General features: G+C 31.3%; 2 protein-coding genes and 1 long non-coding RNA gene across 12 annotated transcripts; 2 read left to right on the top strand and 1 right to left on the bottom strand.

Annotated features, from left to right (window-relative positions):
* Window positions 1-3: 3 nt before the first annotated feature.
* Window positions 4-5,135, top strand: LOC412641 (EF-hand domain-containing family member C2). 2 transcript variants are annotated; one of them, XM_396096.7, is made up of 14 exons: window positions 4-188; window positions 404-568; window positions 706-853; window positions 1,750-1,973; window positions 2,069-2,311; window positions 2,553-2,779; window positions 2,886-3,077; window positions 3,161-3,303; window positions 3,507-3,703; window positions 3,872-4,014; window positions 4,110-4,223; window positions 4,298-4,477; window positions 4,572-4,674; window positions 4,757-5,135. In XM_396096.7, the coding sequence occupies exons 1-14, from the start codon at window positions 135-137 to the stop codon at window positions 4,886-4,888; spliced, it is 2,265 nt and encodes a 754-aa protein (XP_396096.4). In that variant the 5' UTR covers window positions 4-134; the 3' UTR covers window positions 4,889-5,135. The 2 variants fall into 2 exon arrangements, with proteins under 2 accessions (XP_396096.4, XP_006567807.1); XM_006567744.3 differs by lacking the exons at window positions 4-188; window positions 404-568 and having other exon boundaries at window positions 776-861.
* On the bottom strand, window positions 5,132-21,654 carry LOC725511 (protein Wnt-11b). Of its 5 annotated transcripts, none has more exons than XR_001703139.2 (6): window positions 21,277-21,654; window positions 13,448-13,689; window positions 11,516-11,868; window positions 11,003-11,274; window positions 5,870-6,177; window positions 5,132-5,281 (listed from the first exon to the last, which is right to left on the bottom strand). XR_001703139.2 is itself a non-coding variant. In XM_006567740.2 (5 exons), exons 1-5 carry the CDS (start codon window positions 21,366-21,368, stop codon window positions 6,003-6,005), a joined length of 1,134 nt encoding a protein of 377 aa, XP_006567803.2. In that variant the 5' UTR covers window positions 21,369-21,654; the 3' UTR covers window positions 5,797-6,002. The 5 variants fall into 5 exon arrangements, 1 of the variants encoding a protein (XP_006567803.2); XR_410964.2 differs by having other exon boundaries at window positions 5,905-6,177; XR_001703141.2 differs by lacking the exon at window positions 21,277-21,654 and adding an exon at window positions 16,789-16,828 and having other exon boundaries at window positions 5,905-6,177.
* LOC100578799 lies at window positions 15,271-23,819 on the top strand. 5 transcript variants are annotated; one of them, XR_410961.3, is made up of 9 exons: window positions 15,271-16,096; window positions 17,055-17,585; window positions 17,772-18,061; window positions 18,424-19,616; window positions 19,938-20,127; window positions 20,226-20,409; window positions 21,648-22,115; window positions 22,208-22,532; window positions 22,636-23,819. It is a non-coding gene; the product is annotated as an uncharacterized LOC100578799 (long non-coding RNA). The 5 variants fall into 5 exon arrangements; XR_001703142.2 differs by having other exon boundaries at window positions 15,274-16,096; window positions 18,424-18,563; window positions 19,469-19,616; window positions 21,648-22,532; XR_001703143.2 differs by having other exon boundaries at window positions 19,938-20,101; window positions 21,648-22,532.
* The last annotated feature ends 40 nt before the right edge of the window (window positions 23,820-23,859 follow it).

Genomic DNA, 23,859 nt, shown 5'->3' with positions numbered 1-23,859 from the left:
ACACGATAATAGTAAATAATAGTAACTCATATTCTTACATCAATACCGAGATACGTAAAGTGATTTCATAAAGTGATTATCAATTGTTCAAACGAATTACGTTTAATGAATTAATTTGGTTTTTTGGTTGTAAAATGCAGCAAAATGCACAACTTCCGTGTCTTCCAGGATTTAATTTCGATACAAACGTAAGTCGTTTTTTCAAATCTTATATTTTACGTTTAATTAATCAATACACATATAAGAAATGAATATTGAGAGAATAAGTAAGAATAAAATATTTAGATTAATCAAAAAGGAACATAAATAAAATAAGGATAATGTAAAAATTAATAATAAAGTAGAAAGAAATTTGAAATAGAAGTAAATATTAATATTTATTATTATTTATTATTTTGTTTAGATTGGTCGAACAAACTTTTGTAGAAATCAATTTTTCTCTAAGATTCATGATGGAATTTATTATTTATCGGAAAAGTATGATAAAACCGATCCTGTTCGTTTTCCATCAATTTATGCTCGTGGTGAAGCTCATGAATTACCTTCTTGGATTGCCTATGATGGCCAAGTATAATAATTTATAAGAATACTTAATTAATATTGATAATATGCAATAATCAATACGAATTGATTAAAAGTTAATTATAAATTAACAAAATATATCTGTAGGAATAATCTTTAATAAAGATCAATGTATTTTTTTAGAGGTTGATGTTTAAAGCATTCTTTCAAGAATCGGTTCATGAAAGGAACACAGCTTACCAAGTACGAGTAGTAAATATTAGTTTCTTTTTGGAGGATGGAACAATGAAAATTTCTGAGCCTTCCGTGATTAATAGTGGTCTTGAGCAAGGTTTAACGGTGCATTTTCTTCAGTATTTTTTGTTGTTATATTTTTATTAATATTTATTTTTAGTTACTTTGCAAATGATTTAATAACCTTTTTAAAATATTTGTTTCATCTATTGTTTTCTTGTTACTCTTATCATTGGATTTCTTCTTAAGTATAATAATATTTTATGTGAAAATTATTTCTTTGCATAAAAAATTATTTCACTTAATTATATAATAATATGAGTCCAATTAAATTATATAATTTTTTTATTATAAATAACATTTCATATTAAAAAATTCTTCTAAGTATAATAATAATATTTTATGTGAAAATTTGTAAATTATTTCTTTGCATAAAAAATTATTTCACTTGATTATATAATAATAAGAGTCCAATTAAATTATATAATTTTTTTATTATAAATAACATTTCATATTAAAAAATTCTTCTAAGTATAATAATAATATTTTATGTGAAAATTTATAAATTATTTCTTTGCATAAAAAATTATTTCGCTTAATTATATAATAATATGAGTACAATTAAATTATATAATTTTTTTACTATAAATAACATTTCATATTAAAAAATTCTTCTAATAATAATATAATAATAATATTTTATGTGAAAATTTGTAAATTATTTCTTTGTATAAAAAATTATTTCGCTTAATTATATAATAATAATATGAGTACAATTAAATTATATAATTTTTTTATTAAAAATAACATTTCATATTAAAAAATTCTTCTAAATATAATAATAATATTTTATGTGAAAATTTATAAATTATTTCTTTGCATAAAAAATTATTTCACTTAATTATATAATAATATGAGTCCAATTAAATTATATAATTTTTTTATTATAAATAATATTTCATATTAAAAAATAAAACATATATATATATATAGGTGTTTTATTAAGAAGGCAGAGAATTCCAATGCCGGATCCAGTAAGATACAGATTCTACGATATTATTGATTTAAATATCGGCAAAGAACCGGAAATATATGGAAGAGTATATAAAATTGTAGACTGCGATAAATTTACGAGACAATTTTTAAATCGTATGGGAATCCCGGTTCCAGATCCTATAGAAATACCAAAAGATCCCCATATGGAACTTCATAAACAGGCAAGTTATGTAATTAATATTATAAATTGTAAAATATATCATAATTATGACTATACAATTAATGAAACAATTAAACTTAAAACTGCTAAAAGCAGGAAAGATTTCCAAAGAATCCAAAACGGACGATTGACACTCTCGGCGATTTTTTGAAATATGATAGACAAGTACTACGATTTTATGGCTATTGGGATGACACGGACAGCCTTTATGGCATCGTCCACGATCTTGAAATTCATTACTTTCTTTGCGACAACACAATGGAGATTAAAGAGAACGTGCCAGAGAATTCTGGACGAGATACCGGTCTTATGTTTCTGCGACGTATGAAAGTGCCTAAAGTAAGAATTTATATTTCCTAAAAAGATGCAAAGTATGTAAATATATTATCTTTAAATCTCCATATTTCATTATTCTAGAACAAAATGATGAACGGAATTAAATTTCCAACGTAATAAATCAATCTCTAAAAAAAAAATAAAATTAATTTCCTTAAAATATTTTCACTTATTTATATCAAATTTAATCTGATGAAGTTCTTAGGTAATTTAAAAGAAAATTAAGAAAATTGGAATTTGACAGTTTTTTAGCGAACTCGATCCACTTGGAACGAACGATCTTTTCTCCGTTCTGAACGTGTTGGGGGAGGACATGATTCATGGTTACTATACCATAGATCCATTGAACACTGGAAAAGTTAATAAAGAGTATTATAAGGAAAACGAGCTTAGTATTGGTGCAAAAATAAATGTTTTTGGTAAAAAAATTATTATAACAGATATGGATGCTTTTACGAAGGAATTCTACAGGTAAACAAAAAGAAAGAATATATGAGGGATTAATTCATTTCAATATAAATTAATTATTCACATTAAGATAAATTGAAATATATCTTTTCTTTGCATTGTTTCAAAGGAAAAAATATGGTTTGAACGAGTTTACGCCAATGGAGAGGCCTCGAAAACGCGATGAGATTTGCATAAAAATGGAAAAATACATTCCTCCTTACAATGGTTTCGGCAGCTACGAAGATTCTCTGGGGAATTGTTTTGCTATGATACCCCAACCGCCGAAAAAAGACATCATGAAATTTTTGCTTTTCGACAAGTACGTCTTCCCATTCCCGTAATTGCAAAATTGAAAAATTATTAAATAAAAAAATAAATATATATCTTATAACTTTCTCGTAGAGAGGGTTTCAACAGTCACGTTTTAAGATTCAGAGCAAAAATGATATCGAATATACCGGAAAACGAAGACAGAATATTTATCATAAGAGTTTTCCTCATGGACGACACGATCTCCATCTATGAATTGGCGAAAAGAAATTCAGGTAAACGTTTCTTTCCTTATCATTGTTATTATTAAAATTCTTAATATTAAGAGCGATAAAAATTATTTTAATCTCTCCCTTTATCTTTAAGGGAGGAGAGAAAGGAATGGCGAATTTATTTAAATATTACAAAATTAACCAAACCACCACTGTTCTAGAATATTTCTTTATCAATTTTATGCGTTTTTTCGCGCAATTTATAGGTTTCACGAGATGCGAGTTCCAGAGGAGGATGCCAATAATGTTGCCTAATCAAGAGATATTTGTAAGCAGGAAACCGGATTATTACAAGTCTGAAGATTTCTATATTGGAGCACGTCTTAACTTGAACAATTTTATCTTCGAAATGATCTCTGCCGACATTTATGCTCTTCGTTACATGGAGTTACATTGCGATAAGGTTCGATAATTTATACCGCATGTTCCATCCTGTTTTTTCTACTGTCCCCCCACAGTTTTTGAGCTTTAAAACGCGCGATTAAATTGTCCCCTTACAAATTCGACTTCCGATAAGTCGAGTCGAAGTGTACGCAATAACGTTTCATTTTTTCCTTCTTTTTTGTTCCAGTTTCCAAAAGCCGACGCAAAGTTAATTTTAGAAAAGATACGGGCAGCATTGAAACCAGTTTACAAGGAATTTATAGAACTTTATACGACGGAGAAATTAAAGGACGAGGATGAAAATCAAATATTGCCGTACGAGAAACTCAGGCAATTATTTTATTTTATTCGTCTCGAATTGTTGGCTCCAATGATTTTTTTTTTCTTTTTAAAAATAATAATACAAGCAATTAATTTTTTCCCAGGGAGATCTTGCTTAAATATTTAAAAGACGATATAACGGAGCACGAAATGATCACGATTGCTCGACATTACTCGTCTCACGAGAAGAAGGAATTACACACTCGGGAATTCGTAAGGTAAAGAAATTCGTTAAAAGTATAAAAATTCCTTATTTTAGAAATAATATCGAAATAATTTTCTTTCTTCAAAGGCAATTAATACACACGGAACTTATACGTACCTTGTGGAACGATCTCGATCGTTTGGAAGAGGATTTGCATAATTGTGACAGAGCGAGGTTAGGATTTCTATCGCGTGAAAGAGTGTATATTACTCTTCGCGGTTGCAAGATACCAATTGACTTAGAACTTTTAAATTCTATGCTTGACCAGTACGTATTAAATATTCAAATTTTCATTCCTATCATATTATACTTATAACAATAACTTGATAAATTGATATTATATTATTTTTTTTTAATACAGCATTCATACGAACGAGGATGGGAAATTGGATTATAACGACATGCTTAGGTTCATGAATGTAAAAATAGATCCTCTTCCTCCAGCCTTACCGATAAACATCAAGGTACTTTTACTCGTTTTCTTATTTATGCATTATTTATTTATACATTCATCACGTATAAATAATAATTTGTTATATTCTTTAGTCGGCTCTTTGGTGGGCATCGGAGAAGCAACCCGATTGTGGCGCTGGTATAATATGGTGTGCATTTATAAAGGATTTGGATATCAAAATAGAAGAAACGGATGAAACGGAGAAACCTCAAGAACTGCGATAAATATATACGATAGATTAATATTTTTATATTTATCATCTAACGCAAAATTTTACGTTACAGTAATGATTAAAAAAAATTAAAAATTTGTTTAAAGTGTAACGTATATTCTTTTTATATCGCTTCGTTATTGTACTCGATATTTATAATGAATATATTTTACTACTCACCAATTGCACGTGTCGCAGTTATATATATATGTATCGTATAATCGATAGTTTTTCAAGTGAATAAAGGTGTGTTTTCTCTATATCAAGTGATGATTTATTATTAGAACATGATTTTTAATACAAACTACGAATTCGGATTTAGCGAATTATTTACATAGCGACTAACCATGCCATCTTATATCTAACATGCCGTCTATGCTGTCCTCTTTGATTGAAATTTTCCTATCTGAAATAATTATTAAAATATTAATTAATATTATATATATGTAGTAGTAATTATTGTCAAAAAATAATGATTAAATTGTTGATATCAATAAAAATAAGTTAACGAAGGTTAAAAGAAAATGATATTATTATTTGTAAAAAGTGTTAGATAGGACAATTGAACTAAAGAGGGCAGTATATGTAACAGTGTTGTCTTTTTGTTCTTATCGTTACTTCGTTATCAAATATAATTAATGTAATCATCTTTGATCGGATATCTTTTCTTAATATTTTGAAAAACGTTGAACAACACTGTTATTATATTTTCATCGAAGATTTATTAATTTTAATAAATAGTTGACGAGATAAATAAGAATTTATTTTTATTAATTCAACTTTCTCATCATCGATCATTCGTTTAAAGTAATTTTATTATAATAATTTATCCGTTTGCATCAACGTTCCCCCTCCCCTTCCCTATATAATATCGACGATCTCTAAAAATAACTACAAATACGCGTTCCAACTGGTGGTATATTTTTTTTTTTTAATCGTTTTTTTAAATTATCACGACAATTAATTGCACAATTAATATATAAATAAGTATTACTCGTTTAAAACGGAAGGGAGAATTTTATCGCTTACGGGGAATCCCAATATGGTTAAAAAGCGATGGAGAGATGAATTTCGATAATAATTTTTCTTCATTCTAAAATCTCTCCAGGAATCCCCTTCATTTTTATTCATTTGCACTCGTACGTTTTCATAACTTTTCTGCACGTTTTACACTTTACGTAACAACAACTGATATATTTGCAATCGCATCTCTCTAAAACCTCTTCCGTTCTCGTCACGTGTCCCCGGCTGCAACACAGATACTCGCAACCTTCGTATCCGGTACTGCTCCCGTTACATTGTCTGAAAGAGACAAATTCTAATCTAAATAAGATAAATTTAGTTATCTCTCTAAAATGTATATCGACAAAAAATCAAAATTGACATCAAGGAAATATTGATAATTGAAAAAGATAATTACTTGAGAGATCGTTATATCTATACAATTAATTAATTAATAATATCACCGATAAGAAATCAATTCAGTTTTATTTATCGTTAATAAACCATCATTCGAAATGTACATCGATCGATCAATCAATCAATCAATTAATTAATAATTAGATTACAAAGAACATTATTAAAAATTATTAACAAATTAATCGTTAATATCTTTCCTCTTTTCCGTTATTTGTAACGGAGAATGATAAAAGGGAGTAATAAAAAAATAAGTAGAAAATTATTCAATAAATATATTCAAGAATTTCAAATTCTTAAATATTTTTATTTTTTTGTTTACCTTATGCTCGATCCTCTCTGAATCATTTCAATCTCTGAACGATCCATAAATATTCCGTATCTTACGACCAATAAAGGGGGAGGGAGAGGGCGAGAGACGGACACACACACACACACACACACCACACACACACACACACACACACACACACACACACACACACACACACACACACACACACACACACACACACACACACACACACACACACACACACACACACACACACACACACACACACACACACAGACACACACACACACACACACACACACACACACACACAGACAGAGAGAGAGAGAGAGAGAGAGAGAGAGAGAGGGGGGGGGGAGATGGGAGAGGGGGAGGGGGAGAAAAAAAGGAAGTTTGTCCTCGCGCACATTTACGACGCACATTTTACATACAGGTGTGGTGTGAAGAAAAAAAAGGATTTCGAAAAGTGTATATACGGTGAAATTGCCTAGGGCGTGATAAACATTCACCACGCCTACTTTGTATAATTATACAAGGAGGGTTATAATTACCGGTTGTAACCTGTAATTGGAAAGGGACCGGTCCAGTGGTGCCCAAAGGAAACCTGGTAAACCGTATATTTACCCGGACGGAAATAAAATATTAACGTGTCCGAAACTAGCATCCGATTAGCCTTACGAATTGACTTGCCAGTTGACTTCATCCGTTTTTCGGACATTTTCGACTGATCCCGAAAATTTTGTCGGGAAAAGACAAAAAGGAAAGAAATTCAACTTTCTTTTAGGCGCGAGAGATAAAGTAAACAGCACTCGAGATGAAGTATCTATTTACACATACGTGATTAACAGATTATGAAATTGATAGAATTTTCTATATCTTAATAATGATCGTGCATTGATTTCTATTGTCTTACTCTTATCTTCATTAACATTTGTATCTATTTTTATATTTGTTAACAATTTATTTTATATATATATATTTTTTTTTTATTGGAATGGTTGTTTGTTACCGTTCTATTTTTACCAGGATATCGAGATCATTTTTTATTTCTTCATTTCCACTGCGCTAATGGCAACGATCGATCGTTGTCAGATGCAATGACGTTAATTTTTGCCTAATAGTAAACGGACGGTGGAGATTCGAGGAGGTGATTTATAGGGTTGGCCAAATGAAACAAAGAGCCAGGAGGTAGTTTCGCCTGGGTAGTTTCTGCATCTTCTTTCTAGAACCGGTCACCGTTCCCGGAATACCGTGGATGATCTTAATTCACAAACATCGAGGCGTGAATAATTCAGAGCGACCAAGATTCCTCCTTTCGCCTTGCCGCCGGAAAAACCGTAGCGAATGCAATCAACAAAGAAAGAAACATCTTTATTTTTTCCTTTCCTTTATTTTCTCGTGTTAATAGTGATTGTTACCTTATAAATAAACCTTCTCCTATTACGCAGAATACCCTTGGGATATCACTCGTTAGGAATTAACGAGATATATGTTTCGATATATATTTTTTATATCGAAATAAATATCATATAATATTCGATCGTCGAATTAGAATCGTTAAAAATGTTGCTTCTCATAAAAAAAAATAAAAAAAAAAATTGAAAGATGGTAAACACGAGTCGTAAACACGGTTGAATTGATTAATTTAAACATTGAAAAAAGGATCGAATAAATAAAAATTTCGAATCTACTTAAAATATTCAATTTTAAAAGAATCCACGGGGGATCCTGCCTAAGATCTTCACCATTCGATAGAAATATTCTATCTTCGATGTTGTCATAACAAATGCTTATATATATACATTTTCAAATTCTGAGCAGAGACGAAAGAAATTTCATAGCTTGTGTACATCTCTGTGTAGAATCGTTAAAATATCGTAAAACGCAAGATTTATTGGAGAACAGGTTTCCTGATCGGTTGGAAAAATGAGAGGTTCCGCCCTATCTCGAAGGTCTTCTCTCATAGGTAATTATCGGGCGCAGTCGTATAAATAAGCGAGTATCTCGCTACGCGGACGATAACTAAGCTCGAGGTGTAGGAATTCGTTGTGTGTGGCTATTATAGAAAATGGAACAAGTCGAAGAAATCGAGTGGATCTACAGAATGGAAATAGGTATTTTATTAGCGCGAGATAACGATTAGGTTTGACCGGAGAGACAGAGACATGGGATAAATGTATGTGTCCACTCGTGATCACCTCGAATTGCGGATCGTAAACCGTCCTGAAATATCACGTGTGCGATATCTGCATTATGCATCGACTAGATACCCGTCCACTCTTTTTTCCCTCGCGTTTAACCGATTTTATTTTACAATAATGAAAAGCGAATGATGGCTCTGCTGAAACTCTGTCCTCCTCATATTTCTGAAAATATCTGATCTGAAATAAAAGAAAAAAAAAAAAAAAAAGAAAAATACCCTACGAATCATAAAATCATGAAATATTAAGAATCCTTGTATCCACCAGTTTGAAAAATAAAATTTTCTTCAAACAAAAAATATTTTTCAATATTATATATTCAAAGAAGAAATATATTAAAGGATATTGTAACAAAATTATCTATTATCTATCAAAATTCGTTAAAAAAGTCATTAGCATTTTTTAGCGTTGTAAAAAAATTTTATTACAATTTGGTATTAAAATAAAAAAAAAAGTAAAAGTAATCAGGGATACAAATATATATTCCGGTGAAACGTATTCAAGCGAGTCTTATGAAAGATTCATCGATCGAGTGCACGGTAAAAAGGGAACGAACTTCGATGATTGGCGACAAAAGAAAGAATCTTGGTCAAAGGTTCATGAACTTTCGATTACCAAAATGCTGTGCTATTCCATTCTTTTTTCCTCTCGTTTTATGTTCTTCTTTATGAGACTGTTTCGCTATGTTCTCAAGTTCTTTTTTTTTTTTTTTTTAATGAAAAAGAAATTACATTCCTTTATCTCTTTCAATTGTAACCATGAAATGATTTTAATGCATATTTTAAATTATATTATGTACTTCATCAGATTATATTACCGGTTATGAATAAATATGTTATTGTATATCATTGATTCCAGATGTTACTTATACATTCAAAACTTCTGCAAGTGTCGTTCATTTTTCTTCTTTTAAGTTAACAATCACGAACATTGTTATGGTTAAAATAAAAAGTAAATAAGAAAGATATTAATATAAATTTATCATATAATTACATGTCAACATATGATAATTATCGATTGCACATATGTTGTTTATAACAGGAATAACATAAATTATATTACAGATTTCTTTAATTTCTAGTTTATAGAATTTAATGGAATTTAAAATATTGAAAGCATTTCATAATATTTTTCTTTATTTTTCTGATGTAAACATATTATGTTATAAATATTATAAAATGTTATAAAACTAGTTAGTAGTTTTTAATAAAATCATTGATAAATTGAGTAATAATAATTAATTCCCTTCACCTATCTATGAGATGCTTGTTTTACATGTTGTTTGCTAACGAATCGAATAAAGTGTCTGACGAATGTAAGGCGATAACATCTGACTACATTAAAAGGATAAGAAAATCAATGACAAGGTATCCGTATTAAAATTTGAAATCATTTTAAACCAAAATTATTTGTTGCATAAATATATAAATATAAGTAAATCAAGGACACTGAATTTATTTTTGCTTGTTCATACTTATTTCTTTATTTATTTCTTTAAAATAACGAAACAACTATCTCCATTCATCTAAGTTTCTGCATGTTATTTAATTCATCCAAAATCTATTTATCTATTTATTTTATTTGTTTAAACCATTCAAAATAATTGTAGACTTTCATACGAAATAATCGTAGATATTATTTGAATTATATTTATGTAGAATTTAGAATTTTTCTGAAACTTTGAATTTCTTTTTGAAGTTATGAATAAATCAAACGATTGAATAACTTTTATCTTCTTATTTAAATTAACTCGTATATTCGCGTAAATTATGTATTCCTTTCATTTACATAACAAAAATTTGCTGAAATTGCTATAACAATATTTTTGACATAATATTTGCCAAAGATGCAATATTACGCAATTGATTTTTGAAATATATTTTGAAACGATTGCATAAAATATACTCACAATACTGTAAATCCTATAATAATTTTAAAATTTCATACTTTCATTTATTGCGTCAATTTCAAGAATTATAAACGTGACAACTAAATAAGAAAAACAGGAGATTCAATAAGTTGAATAGTAAATCTAATGAACAGTTGACTCTAAGTGAAATCGCTTGTAATACAAAAAGAAAAATAAGAACGTGCAACTGTCATATATTAACAAAATAATTACCTGTAAACTGTTAGCGCGAAACCGGTTTCACATTTTATGTTAGTTAAAAAAAAAAAAATTAAGTAAATAAATAAAAATGAAAAAATGATTTACCTGCCAACAGTTCCAAGACTTCCCCTCTTCTTGTCGGGGAGACAATAGTCTGGACTTTTTGTGGTATATAATAGATTATCGTGATGATACAAGGGTGGTAATCTGCCTCCTGACCTTGGTCGTACTTCTGCTGCAGTCGCATATCTTCGAAGCAAACGACTTCCTGCTGCTGCCGGCCCTGAAGAACCAAGCCCTCTCCAACAGGTACGTACACTGCACGATCCAGACACCCCGTGACACTTGCATTCAAGAGTCAAGGATTGTTCCACTGCCTTGTAATGATAAAATGCACAAAGATAAACTTTAATTGACTTGGAAAAACAAATTTTGATGTTTTCTTATATAAAAATTACTTTTACATACCATACATATTCAGAAATTATATATATAATGCAAATAATATTATATTAAAATTTTGTGCAAACGAAAAAAATATGAATGTTTCATTAATATCAATAAAATTGAATAAATCCCCCTTTCTTCCTTTTATATCAGTACAATTATTTCGATTACCCTTCGACCCGCTCGGTTGTTGTGCATGTTAACAGCGTGCATAAACTTCGCGGTTGCACCTGTGCCTGGAGGCGTCGCGCCTTGGAGGAACCTCTTGGCCATTCTGGACGCCGATCTAACGTCATCGCCGCAACCGCCCCATTTGAAAGAGTTTCTGGCGGACAATGTTCCAAACGAGACAGATGTCGCGGTGAAAGATGAAGGTGAGATCAAGGCAGAGGGTGATGGAGGCTCTCTTCGTGGTGGTGTGGCACAGGAACACGCCGCAAGGCTGCCCAGAGCGCATCCTCTCGCTAACCTCCAAACTGCAGCTGCTGCTGACATTGCATACACGAATGCTTGTTCCCTGGTTCCTATTGTAAGAAAACAAAACATTTTTCTTAAATCTTTTTCATTTCTTATTATTATATTAAGTTAATGAAGTATAATTTTATAATTATTATATATAAAAAAAATTGAATTAAATCAAAATATTGTCACCTTCGTAACATTGTACAATTTGCTCTGTAAATAATTTTCTTAACAAGTTTGTGTCAGTTTTATTTTCGTTACGTAAGAATTTTGTTACGTGGGTTTTATTGGCTAATAAAATATCGTGAATCGAAGCGCGATTTTCTAATAAGAAATCTTCGAAATGGGCAATTAACGAGGTAAGAAGTCGAATCTCTCGAACGGTTGCCGAATAAAGTCGGCAATAGTATGGTCCGTGGTGCCTTTTAGAGGTCGCATTCACGGCCTCTCTTCTGCTCGTAACCGGTTTGAAATAATTGAAGGAAAGCTGATTAGCATAGCAGTAGCGAAAGGGCGGCTTTTCTGCTCCTCCGATACTTATTGAGGAACCGTGTGTTTTTCATCACCACTCCGAAACTCATGACGAGCTTCCCGCTTTTCTCATTAATGAAGGATCTCCTCTCTTGCCCGGGAACATTTTTATTTACAATATAATTATATCGTCAAATGCGAACATTTAATCCGGCTGGAAAGAGGTAGGAGAAAGAAAAGGAAGCACCGGTTAGATAATGACTACTAATTGAGCCTCTTCTTCAAGGTCTTCCTATTTATTGTGAAATATCTTAAAGAATATACTTTAAAGTTATCTTTTTTTATATATGTTGTTTTTGCGGTTATCAAAATTAATCGTATTTCAAATCGAATAATTTTTCAGGATAAATGATTTTTTACTACAAAAACAAACATAATAACTTGGTGTTAAATATTGTGTTAAGTATTTTATCAAGCAAGTAAAAAAATCATGTAGAAAAATCGTGGTTTAACTTTCATTTATGTACATATATATAAGTATATATATATAGGAAGTGAGTTGTGACAATGATAGGTAGTATGATTTCTGAGTGAAAAAATTTAATGTTAGAGACATGTTCGTGTCAGTTTGCGAATGTCAGTTGTTCACTTTCTCTGATTTGCTTGTTCGTGCATTAACGAAACAAATAAATTACGAAAACTTAATATATCGCTTCGAACTATATCAAATCATCGTCATAATTTATATGTGCAACGTAGATAAAAGTAATTTATAATAGAAATTATTATGTTAATTTATTATATTGAAATAATATTATTATTATTTGAATTACATTTAATTCAAAGTTCAAAATAACTAGAAATCGAAGAAAAATATATATAAATAATAAAATTTTAATATTTATTCTTTCCATAACCTAAAAAAATATATCTATTATTAATGATACGATTAATCTTTCTTTCTCATTCCTTTCAATCTTATTACATATTACACCAATCACACTCTATATTTCAACAAGAAATCTCATCAATATCTACGATTCAATATCATTTTTCACGTTAATGTCTGACGAAATAGAATCTTAGATGACCCTTGAGGTTAGTCTCATAAGGATCTATAAGATGTTAAATAAAAAATGCATTTCAATATACCAGTAAATAAGAACATACCAGTAAGTAATTCAGGCGTATAATCTGGTGCACGCTCGATGCTACTACAATTCCATCTCCGGTGTCGAAATGTTTGCTGACATACTGTTGAAGTATCCCTCGCCGCTTGTACCAAGCTGGGCATTACATCTGGCGTAGCTCTGCACGCTCTTGCCTGCTTTCTCTCCAAAAGCCCAGAATTTTTCGCGCTTGTGCAAGCCTCCCTTGTCCATGTATACCCATCTTCGGTACGGCCAAGAGCTCTGGAATTAAACCAATAATGATTTCATTGAAAAAGGAAGAACGATTATTCGTTATACTCTAGTTCAAATTTACTTTTTCTGATATTTTTAGGTTAAGTAAATAGTAAGTAAATGGTAAATGTGTTAAAAGCATAGTTAATTAAAATTTTGTTAAGAATATCAAATTTATACACTATTTATTACTAATATATACTAATATATATATACTATAACTATTTATATACTAATATAAAATTATTATTCAAACCCATATTCCTTTTCTTCACAAACAAAATCCTTCTATGCTCAAAAAATAATTCTAACTCTCTTCTATTTTTCATTTTTGCAAATAAAAAATTTCATTTTCCTTCGTAAATCTAACCATATTCTTTTTAATTTTTACTCTCGAAAGTCAATTGAGTAAGATCATGCGATCGATTCTACAAAGATCGATATGGAAGATTTAGCTCGAATAATCGAATCGAAAACTCGAAGAATCTTTTCTCGTAAATGATCGAATCGAAAATCGAAATTTTAAATTGAAAGTTCATTATGAAACGACTTTGGTATTGGACGGGTGAATCGTTCATGTATAGTTCAGGCAAGAGCCGTAAATCAGGGGTGAATTTTGAAAATTATAGGGAGTGAAGCTGAAAGGTGGGTTTAAGCGGTGCGGGTGGATACGTGCACCATGAAGCAAACCATATGGAGGATAATTACGGACACCTGAAAGTCGAAATGGTTCAAGCACGGATACGTCTAGACGTAACAGCCCTGGGAATAGTCGACTCGCCAACCCCGTGTCAGCCTACCCTCGAAATTACCCTATCAAAAGGCCATTCCTCTAATTCATTATTCGCTTGCTGATTGCCGCGCCGTGGCGCTGCTGTCGTTTCCAAGATGCCGTGTGCGTCGTTATGTGTTTGTCTCCGTTCATGACGCTCGAAGCACGGGACAATCGTAAATGTTCGCGTTTCCCGTTCCTACGGGGATTTATGTTCTCGTTGCCTCTGATATCAACTACTTTTTCTTGTTCGTCTGCAACGCTCGTTTAACACGTTGATTGTCGCGTCAGTTACATATAGGGTGTTTCCGAAATCGTGATATAATATTTTTTGGTTATATTAAACTTGGTTATATCAGTTGTTATAGAATCAAGTTTACAAATTTTTAACTTAATTCTATGTATTTTAAATATTGCTTTTCTTTTTAATACTATACGTTAAAAAAATAGTAAGTGAAACTAATTTGAAAAAGAATTATCTGATATTTGTACAGAATTAACTTATCCACTTATATGAAAGTGACATATACACCATGAAAGAAAGGGGACTCAATTTTTTTTGTCAATGGAAAATTTATTTTATTTATCTCAGAATAGATTTAGAAAATGTATTTCTTGCACATTATCAATTCATGCATCTTGAAATATAAAAAACTATATATATATAAAAAAACTAATTGCATTTTTCACTATTTTAAAATACAAATTTAATCATCAAATTTGTTTCTACAATTACAATTGTAATTTATATATATTTATTTTATAACTAAAATTACTTTTTTGTTGTAGAATTAAGATAATTTAATGTATCAAAGAAAAATAAAAAATTAAATGATTGTTTTATTAATTTAACTACTTCTCATGCAATAAATCAACATCACAGCATATTTTCTTCTCGTTTTTATTTGCATACATAAAATTGCATTGCATTTCACTGGGGACTTGGAAAAAAAATAAGAAAAATTACAGATATGACGCGACTAAAACGAATTCAAAAGAAGGCAGATTCAATGTTCTATAAATGACACTTGAAAGATTGGCCATACAATTATGTAAATTGCTTGTATGAAACATGTTGGTTGATAAGTAATAATTATTTTAATATGAGTGTAAGATTTGTTATGCCTGTTTTCAACTGTTTTTTCTTTGCAGAATATGATTGACAGAATTAAAACAAGCAATTTTCATTTTCTTCACTTCGAACATTCTAGGACATAAAGGATATTCACAATTAATGTTTTTCAATTACGTTCATGAACGTTGATAAATTATTCGATGGTAGTAAATACTGTGACAGAGTGTCCAATATTCAATTTCTGCACTGTTCGCGCCTAGATTTGTTACGAGTTATTATTCACACAGTATATATCATGTCGATAACCATTTCAATTAGCCAATGAAAGCATTTTCGAGGCAATCTCATAGCCAAGATCTTGTTTCACGAGACCACCTGGTATGCAACAAGTCCGACAACTTGTAGACAGAGTCACGAGTGAAGAATATATCGCCCTCTATCTTGTTTGTATACGATCATTATGGATTATATTGATGTATTCAGTATCTTTACGAAAGTCTTGCTCAGTGACATGTGTTACAAAAGGCACACCTTCAATCTTAAGTATTAGGCAATTTATGGAGAAATAGGTATGATATCAAATTTATAAAAATTTCTTTTCTATATTATAATCGTAAAAAGAAGAATTCATTAAAAAATATATATTAACCTTCTTTGAATAACAAAAAAATTATTTAATTAATGTTTTATAGATATATAAAAAACTAATATACATATATATTATCATATTACGATAATTTATCACTATTATTCCATTAAAAAACAAGTTAATTTTCTCCAAAAATGAGCGTACCTAATTTTAATAACCAGTTTGCCTGCTGAAACATGAGGCGTAAATGCGATAACACGATCGAATTCGTGCGAATAATTCGTGGAAGTTATGCTACCGGTTCCTTTATTTCCTTGGAATCGATCGAATCGGGAGCCATGAGCTTTTTCGCAAAATGTTTCTATCCTAAATTGGCGCGAAAACTATAAATCGAAGCGGATTTGATCGGTCTCTTTTATGCGATCCATTACACAAAACTGTAATGCACAAGGAACAAACTTATCCCTCCAAAGAAGTTCATGGTCGTTTACGGTGTATATGTAGGTGCATTCTTATGAAAATGCAGTGAGCTCCAATAAAACTGCGTGACGTACGTTTCGAAACGGCCAAATGGGCAAGCATACCGGTGTCGGATGCAATTTTGAAATTCGTTTTGACTCGTGGAATCGTAAAGTAATGTTTTTACGGGGCTGATAATAGGTTGGCTCTTACGATTCTTGTGGTCTCTCGTGTGCGGCCACCCGTCCGTTTTCTGTCAAAGGCGAAACGAAACTGAAGTAGCCTTCCAGTTCCGTTAACGTCTGAATGCGAAAATTCCCTATTTTTTTTTTTTTTATTCTTCCTCGTTAATAAATTATAAATGTTCACAGTAGGTATAAAGAATACTTATACATTATTGTATTTGTTATAAGATTTAAATATTAATTGTTTAAAATATATTAAGATGTATTATTTATCGATACTTTTATACATTACAGAAAATTCAATAAAAATGAAGACGAAGTTACGACAAACTTTATCAAACTTCTAAAATACGTACAATTTTCTAACATGAAATGTGAAATTTACGATTGAAGTATTCAAATATTATATTTAAACATTTATGATATTCTATATAACAGTATCACTTTGTGAAAGGATACGGAATTGAAATCATTGATGAACATGGTAATAATATTTTACGAATCGAACGAAACTATGGCGAAAATACACGTGAGATATCGTAATTTTCCATATTCGGTAGCAATGTAAATGATGTCTCGTTGATATTGATATTCTATTGTATTATTTTTATCGATGAACGTCTGTCACGTTTGAGAATTCTTGTGGGAGGATCCATGCAAAGATATACATTATGGATTCCAAAATTGGCTTTGACATATAGACCATAAAACACAGAGTTTACAAGCTTGAAAATAGCCCGGGTTCCCGAGGTTATTTGAGTTCTTAAAAACCAATCAATTCTCTTTCTTTCCCTTTCTCTAAATTTACAAGCCCATAACTAATAGGTAGAGTATCTCGAGAACTTTTACTGCTATAATATATTATTAATTATAACGTATTATTAATATTTTGTTGCATAATCTAATTAATATAATTGCCCATAAAAGTTTTATTTTTCTATCATGCTATTAGAATTTAATTTTACATTGAATTTTTATACTTTTACATTAAATTTTTTTTTATAATTTCAGATTTCTTAACACTTAAGGAAAAAAGATACATAATTCCTATATTTTCTTCTGTATGAAGAGCATCTAACTACGTAATAATACCTGTTACGTTTCGCACAAATCAACAGATGATTTATGGGCAACAAATCCACGACAACTATAACACACGCTTACGTGTAGATTTATAAATACCAACATCCACGCGTTTTTATAAATCCGACATTAATCAATTGCATGACATTCGTGCAATTTATTATAAGATTTGTTAATCTCCTTAAGGAACCTCCTAATCAATTTTTAAAAGAGGCAAGGTATTTAAAAAAAAAGCGACGGTTTTAATTATAAAATAATTTCCTTGATCTCTAGCCAAATGATTAATGAATTTCTTCGTTTTTTTAAATTGTCTGCTATCCCGTTACTTTCGATTTTAAAATTTCAAACGCGAATGTAATGAAGTTGAAGATCTCTTATTTCTTACATACGTTATACAAATTGTAAATGCTTTTTAACTTGACAAGTTTTAACAAGCATTTAAATAAATCTTCTTAAATATTCTTTATTTCCATTAATTTCAAATTACTTTATTTTTAAACAAACAGTTCATTTAACTTCGAATGAAAATTGTTAAAATTGAAATTGTAGAATTATTAAAAATTTCAATTATATTTTCCAGTGCACTACCACCAGCCGAGATTCATCGAGATTCGACGAGGCGTCAAATCAAAAAATTCCCTCTCCTACCGAAAGAGAAAAGGAAATTTCTTTCTCCTCGTGAAGGGACGATTAACAAACCGAGCCTCATAAATTTTCTCGGTAAGGTCGGCCCAACGAGGGCGCACGCATCTTTTATAGCCCTGGACGTGACAGAGGGATCGATGGATACGATTCCGCTCGGATTGTGCACACAGCGACAAATCGTGTTCACGACTTCCGATCTCGATTCTCGATTACCCCTCCGTACCGGTGTCGATAATTATAAACAAAAGGGGAAAAGGGGGACGGAATGAGGGGTCGCGGAGCGACGAGAAAGAGAGAGAGAGAGAGAGAAGGCTTCTTGGAAAGGGCGTTTATAAATCACGAATCGCAGGCAACCCCTAATCTTCCACCCTGTTTCTCGAGCCTCGCTGTCTTCCTCCTGTAGTACTTTTCTTCCCCGCTCCACTCGTATTTTGATTTTGCACGCGAAACCACCATCACTCCACCATTCATCATCCGACGCAGAGCTGCCTTCTCTCTTTCTGTTTCCGCTTTTCCAGCCCCTTATATATATAAAATATATATATATAAGCAATCTCCCTCCATGGCCCGATGAAATTCGTCTCGAATCACTGGATAATTAAGCGGCGAGCGAGTGAAATAAAGGAAGAGGAGATTCGAGAAGGCGATCACCTCCGGCCAGCGTGGAATGATAATGGGAATAATATCTTCATGGTTGGCGAGCTACGGCCAAGTATAACGGTCAACGATTCCATCCGTGCGTCCGTACGCGGAGGAACTGGCAATGATTCATAAGAATTGGAATGGGGAAGGGTGGGCCGGAGGGGAGGCGTGGATTAATTGATACCGAGAATGGGAATTAAGGCTGGAATCGGCGAAGGTTTCGCGATGCTGCTTGGGAGAAGATTAATCGCGCGCGAACGAGACGGGGAAAGTTTGGAAAATTGGATAATCCTTGTTGTAATTTTTTTTAGGAATTTTTTAATTCTCTGTTCTTCTAGTTTATACGGAGTGAGGACTAATGATTGTTAACAAGAAAAAGGAAGAAATGAATATGGAAAAAATTAAGATACAAGGTTAAGGTTGAGATCTTTTGTGTATTCAATTATTTTATCGTATGAGATCCACTTTTCAAGTCGAACGATAGTGGTAAGAATAATCCCGTTTATTTCTTTGAAGTAACGAACTGGTTATCCCCATTCCAAGTAAGCTTCTTAGCCATTTTCATCATCCTTCCTATTTGAGCCAAGTGACGAATGATTGTAGACTGGTTTATCTTTGTATTTGAAATATTATATTATTTCTCTTATCTTTTATCATTGGTCGCTCTTAATAGCATCTCTTGAAAGAGAATTATCGCCAATGGCGGTTTCTTGATCTTGATTTTTAATGAAAAAAAAAAAAAAAAAAGAAAAAAAATTATATTATTCTCGAATTTCAGAGAATTTAATAGAAATTTTTTCTTTACAGTTACAGTCGATATTTTCACGAGAATTTACGAGTCGTTGGTCAGAGAACGATACTTTAATAAACCTATATTCGATGCATCGTGCATAAGAGAACTTCGAACGTATATAATAAATCCTTGTTCAGACTTATTGTTCCTTGGGGGCCCGACGCGAGGAAGAGAACAAGTAAAAGAAGAAATCTTCATAATAGAGTAAAATAATCCTCGCCTTCCTACCATTCTGCTCCACGCATACATGTGGTATCTGGTAACCTATTTGTTTCTCATTAACGGACCTACATTAATCTTAGGACTCCTACGGTACCTTCGTGAACAAATGTGAGAACATCGAAGCTGCTTGTTACCAAAGGATTCATGCTTCTTCGACAGAATCGAGCTCCTAGAAACTCTATTTAAATTCCTTTACACCGTGTAACCGTGATTAAGTACAAGTTATCCTAGCAATTGATGATTTTTGTCCAAAAGAAAAGTAAAGTAAGTAAAAAAAAGTAATTGGATAAATTACTAGTAAATTTGAATAAAGAAATCTCTATGCTTTTTAAATATTAAAATGTATTACTTGCTGCACAAAAAGATTTTGAAATTCATAACAAAATTTTCCAGACAAATTAAAAAGTAAGTTTTAAAATAAAAATATTTATAAGTTATCCTAGCAATTGATGATTTTTGTGCAAAAGAAAAGTAAAAAAAACTAATTGGATAAAGTTGTAGTAAATTTGAATAAAGAAATCTCTATGCTTTTTAAATATTAAAGTGTATTACTTGCTGCACAAAAAGATTTTGAAATTTATAACAAAATTTTCCAGACAAATTAAAAAGTAAGTTTTAAAATAAAAATATTTATAAATTAGCAATTGATGATTTTTGTGCAAAAGAAAAGTAAAGTAAGTAAAAAAAAACTAATTGGATAAAGTTGTAGTAAATTTGAATAAAGAAATCTCAATGTTTTTTAAATATTAAAGTGTATTACTTGCTGCACAAAAAGATTTTGAAATTTATAACAAAATTTTCCAGACAAATTAAAAAGTAAATTTTAAAATAAAAATATTTATAAGTTAGCAATTGATGATTTTTGTGCAAAAGAAAAAAAAAAGTAAGTAAAAAAAAGTAATTGGATAAAATTGTAGTAAATTTGAATAAAGAAATCTCATTCACAACAAAAGACAATTTTTCCAGACAAATTAAAAAGTAAGTTTTAAAATAAAAATATTTTTGAATTTTTTTCTTTGTACTTGTGTTGAGTAAAATTTTGATGATAAAATTTAAAGAGAGAGGGAAAGACTCTGAATCACTGAAAAGTTGAAAAAAAAAAAAATTTAAAAATATCATCAAGTTACTTACAGCCACTTGATGCACCTGCCATCGTGAATCAGCAACAGCAGCAAGAGCAGCCAAGCTTTAGCACTGCTTCTCTTTATTATCGTCATCTTCATGTCACTTTACATTCTAGAAGATCGGCATTCTTCCCCGTCGTTGACGCATAAGAACTTTTGTTTCATGAATTTTTCAATGTTCTTCAGACTTTCTATCTTCACACGCGATATCACGTTTTTCTTCAGGGTCCACTGTGTTTCTCTCGATGATCGGTCGATCGTTTCACGTACAATCGCGGTACCTTTGATATATCCATCATGAATTCTACAAAATATTCGCACTACTCTTTCCAATAAATATATATATAAATATAAAAACCAAACTTTACTTATTTTCAGATCATTCTTCTTCTCAAAGAGTAAAAAAATCAAAGAACAGAAGAAAAACAATTAATCAAAAAACTCGAACTTGAAAGAGGACAACCAAAGGATACCGCAACCAGCTTTTACGAGAAGAATATATAAATTTATATATCGAAAGATATACACTCTTTCTGTAATTACAGTTGTCGACAGGATGATAAAGTAACCTTAGAACCTTTCACACACGCGAATTCCTCCTGCGAGCATCGCCAATTTTTCGTTCCTCATCGATGAAAACGTACACGACATATACATATATCTATACGTGTATATATATATATATATATATACATTGACTCGCTAAAATATATTAATCGGTCGTACGACAAGTAGAAAAATGGAATTATCCCGGGCACATCCACTGTCGTCACAGTCGAGAACGATTGATCGTTGGTGGATGATGATCAATCGACGAGGCAGCAGGCCGGACGTCAAAACGGCGCGGTATCCTGAATGATCTGTGACCAATACGAGTCCCCTCATCGGGGAAGTTCCTTCGCACCGTCCCGTGCTGCAGGGAGTCTGCGTGGTTACAGGTGTCCGTCGAGCCGTCCCGCAGGATTTGCCGGTCGTCGTGGAGGTGGAATCCTCCTACTACTACTCTATTTCCTCCTACTTCACCTACTCGTTTTTCGTTGGACGAGGAACCGGCCACGGGGATGGCGATCAGAGTGTGAACGCGAGCACACGAGTAAGGGAGGAGGCGAGAAACTGGTCAAAGATCCGTGGCTACGAGCAGCTAGAGCCTCTGGTGAACGGAGAGGATCGTACCTGCAACGAGAGGATCCACCGGTGTTCATCGTATCGAGCAAGGAGCAAAGCGATACGACGCTTTGTCGACGTTATAAAAATAATCAGAATGTAAAGAATACTTTTTTTTTTGTGTAAAATCTTAAATTAAGAGTAGTTTGATAGCAGTAATTGTAAATGAATAGCGAAAATTGAGAGGATGATTTTTTTTTAGGATTTTTATTAGGACTTGGAAAAGCGAGAATTTTGGATTTGGTCTTTTAAAAATGTTTTAGCATCCCTTGCTGTAAATATAGCGATATATTCTTTGCTGTATTGTTTAAATGAAGCAGATGCAAGGGGAAGATGAAAGTGTCAAGAATTCAGGACAAGTAATTCTCTAATTAAGTATTCTTACCGTAATATCGTCACTTACGTTTATAGTTCTACTAAAATTGCACATATATTTCCCTTCTTAAACGTAAATGATAAAATAAGTTAATTTATGAAAATTTGTATTATGGTATAATTTAATTTTTTAATAATTTAATTTTCCGTTCAACTCAAAATAGGATTTGAGATTGTTCTATTTTTATTCGTAATATATTTACTGTTTATCCAAAGAATGTGGTAAGCCGGGCAAACAGTTAACTATTGAACCAATTACGTGTACGATTTGCCAATTAGTTTCGAAGAGAAAGCGGGATCGTATATTATTCGAGAACTCCAAGTTACCATTAGAAATATTACACAGAAAGTATCTAGAAAGAGCCGGTTGTTTATTCTCCAGTAGTCGTTTGGTTTTCTAATTTTTCGTTTTTCTCTAATATTTTGATATTTTCATTAAATAATTTTGTCGAAGAAAGAAAAACGAAAGAAATACGGAAGAATCTATTTTCGATTTGAACAATGGATTTCTACTTTCATTCGTCTCTTTTTCGCTAATAAATTATGCTCAATCTTTCGATTTATTCGTTTTATTATTATGCTCTAATAAAGTAATATACGTGTATTCTTATATTTTATAAATATCGAAGATTAATGTTGTAAAAATTCATATTTATATAAATACATTTCCATTTTATTTTTAATTACGTCAATGGATAGAATTTACGTAATGCGCGAACACAAAATGCTTACCCCAAACTGTTTTGTAGCCTGTGCGGATCGAGGATTCGCGTAATATGGCGTACAAATCGTTACAAGAGCGTTAATGGTAATTAACAAATGAGGCAATTAATACTAATGACTGTTCAATTTGTTGATTACTTGAAGAGATTGAACGCGTGCAAAACGTTCGTACAAAACTTTATTTCGAAATCCCATATAATTCAATAGCCTCTCCTTTTTCCCCTCCAATAACATTTATGAATCTTTAATTTTTCAAACCTGGATTCACTCGTCGATTCGATTTAAATCTTTCATTTTGACGCGTTAAAGTTTTATTTACTGTGAAAAA

This window comes from Apis mellifera, linkage group LG5 (genome assembly GCF_003254395.2).
Source record: "Apis mellifera strain DH4 linkage group LG5, Amel_HAv3.1, whole genome shotgun sequence".
NCBI lineage: Eukaryota > Metazoa > Arthropoda > Insecta > Hymenoptera > Apidae > Apis > Apis mellifera.
Note: the sequence above shows the minus strand (reverse complement) of the source record. Positions and strands in the feature narration are given on the sequence as shown.

Excerpts from the sequence above, each read along its gene's own strand:
- LOC725511 (XM_006567740.2), bottom strand. The coding sequence starts at position 21,368 with ATGAAGATGACGATAATAAAGAGAAGCAGTGCTAAAGCTTGGCTGCTC. Across the intron at positions 13,690-21,276 it reads GGCAGGTGCATCAAGTGGCT|AGCTCTTGGCCGTACCGAAG; the intron begins GTAAGTAACTTG and ends GTTTAATTCCAG. Across the intron at positions 11,869-13,447 it reads TACGCCTGAATTACTTACTG|GAACCAGGGAACAAGCATTC; the intron begins GTATGTTCTTAT and ends TTCTTACAATAG.
- LOC412641 (XM_396096.7), top strand. The coding sequence starts at position 135 with ATGCAGCAAAATGCACAACTTCCGTGTCTTCCAGGATTTAATTTCGAT. Across the intron at positions 189-403 it reads GATTTAATTTCGATACAAAC|ATTGGTCGAACAAACTTTTG; the intron begins GTAAGTCGTTTT and ends TATTTTGTTTAG. Across the intron at positions 2,312-2,552 it reads GACGTATGAAAGTGCCTAAA|TTTTTTAGCGAACTCGATCC; the intron begins GTAAGAATTTAT and ends GGAATTTGACAG.